Here is a 3,642-nt window from a genome sequence, read left to right on the forward strand (position 1 = left end):
CATCCAATGGGGACGCCAACGTTCGCCAACTCTACGGGGGCCTCAAAAACTCCGGGGCGCTCTGGAGTGCTCCGGTTTTGGGAACGTCCTCGTTAGGATCCGACTGATCCGGATTGCTCGGCGAGCACTTGGGAGCACTCCACAAGTACTTCCGAAGGTCATACCAGACGCTCTGGAGTGCTCGCCGACAAAAGCGAGTCCCGGAGCGCTCCCGAGATTTTCGGGGCCCCGTAGAGAAAATCATATCTAAACGGGAGAGGTCAAATATGACAACGCCAGATCCCACTAAGTCAAGTGATATGTTTAAATGAATAGCCCAGCAAGAGATATTTGAAGACTCCGGCGGAGATTCAGTTCAAGAGCGAGTGGAGCGAAGAGGCCCAGTACTATAGTTGCATCAAGTGGCAAAGCACCCCTAATCAAGTGGTTTTGGTTTTGGGATTCTCAGCGGTTATTAGAAAGTATTGGAGGAATTAATTAAGCTTAATTGTCAGGAAGACGGCAAACTCTTGGAATGAACGAACGTCTGTTGTACACAGCCAAGCTCCTAAACTCCGTGGCTGTACGCCATGGGTTATGTTGATAGCTAACCTGAGCCTAGTATATTGTGCCACAGCAAATATCAGCATCGAATAGCAGACAACAGCAGACATCATTCTCCGCCAACGATCATGCTATACGCGCAGCTTTGGGGGCAACTATAGGCGCCCAAGAGCTTACTTGCTTGCGACTAGCTTCCAAAACGTAGTATTTAGCAGTATTGTACTCTTCTCGTTCTCCGCCGTTCTATGCATCAAACGTTGAAGTTTGCGTAATTCGCCTCTCCTAAAGCTTGCCACCGTCATTTTGAGAATTCTTGCCCATGGGTCCAGTGAAGACACCGATCGCCACCGTTAGAGAGGTACCACAACTATGAATAAAACATAGGTGTATGCGAATGGGAGCAATCAGACTGCCAGCTTGCTTCAGCGCCTTTAAGTCCCTGACGAATATGAGTCCTCACAAGATGCTCTATGACCGTTGGTAAGTCCAAAAAAACCATCCGTGATAGTGGGTTTATAACTAACAATATATGACCAGGTTCCATCAGCAGACATGTCCACCGCCAGTTCAGTGGAGCGGAAAGGCTATTAATCAGCGTGGACAGAACGCTTGGATTATTGAGGCCAGCGGTAGGACTTTACAAACAGAGGGCATTATATTATACTCATTGAGTAACTCAGTAAATGGACGTACAGTTGCCCAATCGCAACACTCGCAAAAAGAAATGGCAGAAAACGACTGTGCGAAGCAGCTTTTAGTATATTTCCGGGTTCCTCACGATTGATCGGCAGCAAAAGAGTTCCCTTTAGTCGAGTGCTTGAGTGACCAAGACTATCAGGCATCTTGAGTGGAGAGATTTGACGGCCTCAGCATAGCTTGCACATGCCTCGAACTTACTCGGACACAACTAGATCGTTCGAGCAGACATAGACTATCACATAAATGCACTGCGAATAAAGATGAGATTCAGCGTAATTTCAGCGGAGTCTTCGTTTGTTCTCGTTTTGATTTACTGTAATAACTCGTTGTGTTTATGCTATATGTTAATTGCCTTCGCTAATATGGTTGAGCATGCTTCATACTGCGCTACGAATCATAGCTAAGTTCATGGATACTTATCTTAATGAGCTGGCTCCCGAGATCACTATGTGCAATAGCAAAGTGCCGAGTATCGGAGCAGTTGTTATTATATTTCAATATTTGTTATTAAAATGCATACCTACAAGCTAGGTGTCGAAACAACGTTAACAACCCTCTGTGATCGAAATCTATTGGCCTTTTTCTTTTTCTTCTTTCTACTACTTACACCTCGCCTGTGGTTATTTATTGATCTTGCCTACGTGCCTAATGTGTAAAAGGCTTCTACAGCATTCCCACCTTCCGGCACTCAGAAATTGACTAGATCTACAGGGTGCTTCAGTTACATATTCAATATATTGACGAAGTGACATCAGGCCTACAAACAGGACGTATGAATATCGCTCTGAACATCAATCAAGTTCCACTAGCTCTTCTTTGATACAACTTGGATAAGCTGAATCGATGTATGCGATGTATTATACATAAAGCGTTTGATCTCAGAAACCCTTAAAGATTGTTCAATAAAGTTGTTAGGCATTAATGAGTACGGTCCATGAAGAGCAGGGTATTCCGCTTAACTGGCGTGTACCACCACCCTGTAAACACATTTCTATCGGGCGAGTAACGGAAACTACATACCAACAGGGCGAATCACTCTACAAGACCAACTGAGAAGAGGGAGCTACTGAAATACATAGGTCCCAGTAGTTTCTACACGGAATCAATCAAGTACGAAGCCCGATGCTAGATTGATAGATGCTCAGAAACTACTTCGATTCCTTCCATTTGTCCGAATAATTTTCTGGTGCTTAAGCTTTTAAATAGGTCAGTGAGACCCCGAACAGTAATCATGAAATGGTTTGAACAGGCCCACCATACGGACATGGATAGCTTCTGTAAAGTGTAAAGCTAAGCTGATCCAACTTGGAGCTCAAGCATGTCAGAGTCTGGATGATGACATTATTTATTAATAACCGACTACTCCACTTTGTAATTGCCCCACCTTTAGGCCTTAACTTAGCTTTGGTTTCACTCGTTGCAGGAAGCTATCCCATTACCAAACCGTCCATATGAATGACCAGTTGAGCTATGAGCAAACTTTGGCCACACTTAGCGCGGGAGTTACTGTTTTAATATAGGGTGCATCGTGAGCAATGGAGGGCGGTGGATGCGTCGTTTACTGTATTTCGTATTTTCCTATTATCACGTGTCATACTTGACGGATGTGCATCATGCACGTCATCGTTGCACGATCACTTTCCTCTTCAATACGTGCTACATAGGCACTTTTTTTTTTTTTTTTTTTTTTTTTTTTTTGTACATGCTACATAGGCACTGTAATACTTATCAATGCCTTTTGATCAGTAATTATGGCTTATAGAACAAAGCTGCCGTTTAATTGAAGTAATTCTGGGCTCACATGAACCGATCGTCAATCTCCAGGGGTGTCGATGTGTTCGTCAACGTAGACAGCACACGAGAATACAAGGTAGAGCAAATTCATGGGGAGCATTCCGAAAGATTTCCGAAGAAGTAAATCTGCTTCCCTGAAATCTAAGGGTTTCCTATTATATCCTGTTTTTTGTGGTCTGTTTCAATTGGGAACGGGTTGGTGCGGCGAAAATCGAGAGTACCGGTGGCTTGCAATTGTGATACCCCACTGTGTTGCTTGATGTTATATCATCGCTATCTGATTTGAACCCCCATTCCTCGAGCTGCGATCATGTCGTCTTCCGTGGCAGGATCCAAGCGGCGCGCGCCATATACCAGTATAGCCTGCAACAATTGTCGCCGTCGCAGATGTAAATGTGACGGATTACATCCAACTTGTGGAGCTTGCTCTTTCTATGTACGTCTGTTTTGCTTCTTTAGAGGGTGGGTCCAGTAACCCTTCGTAGGGATATGAGGTAGTTCTTTCCTTCATTATTCCTCTGCTCGCACATTGATTAACATATATAAATCAAGTGTAGTTGGGGCCAAGAAGATGCCTCTCAGCGTCCAGCTACCAAGCAGCTGGTA

General features: G+C 44.4%; 1 protein-coding gene across 1 annotated transcript; it reads left to right on the forward strand.

Annotated features, from left to right (window-relative positions):
• Positions 1 to 991: 991 nt before the first annotated feature.
• Positions 992 to 1,390, forward strand: RhiXN_05769 (uncharacterized protein; the record flags this gene model as incomplete). The annotated part of the gene is made up of 4 exons (XM_043325585.1): positions 992 to 1,023; positions 1,081 to 1,172; positions 1,224 to 1,283; positions 1,335 to 1,390. The coding sequence occupies 4 exons, from the start codon at positions 992 to 994 to the stop codon at positions 1,388 to 1,390; spliced, it is 240 nt and encodes a 79-aa protein (XP_043181017.1).
• Positions 1,391 to 3,642: the final 2,252 nt, after the last annotated feature.

Source organism: Rhizoctonia solani, chromosome 6 (genome assembly GCF_016906535.1).
Source record: "Rhizoctonia solani chromosome 6, complete sequence".
Taxonomy (NCBI): Eukaryota; Fungi; Basidiomycota; class Agaricomycetes; order Cantharellales; family Ceratobasidiaceae; genus Rhizoctonia; species Rhizoctonia solani.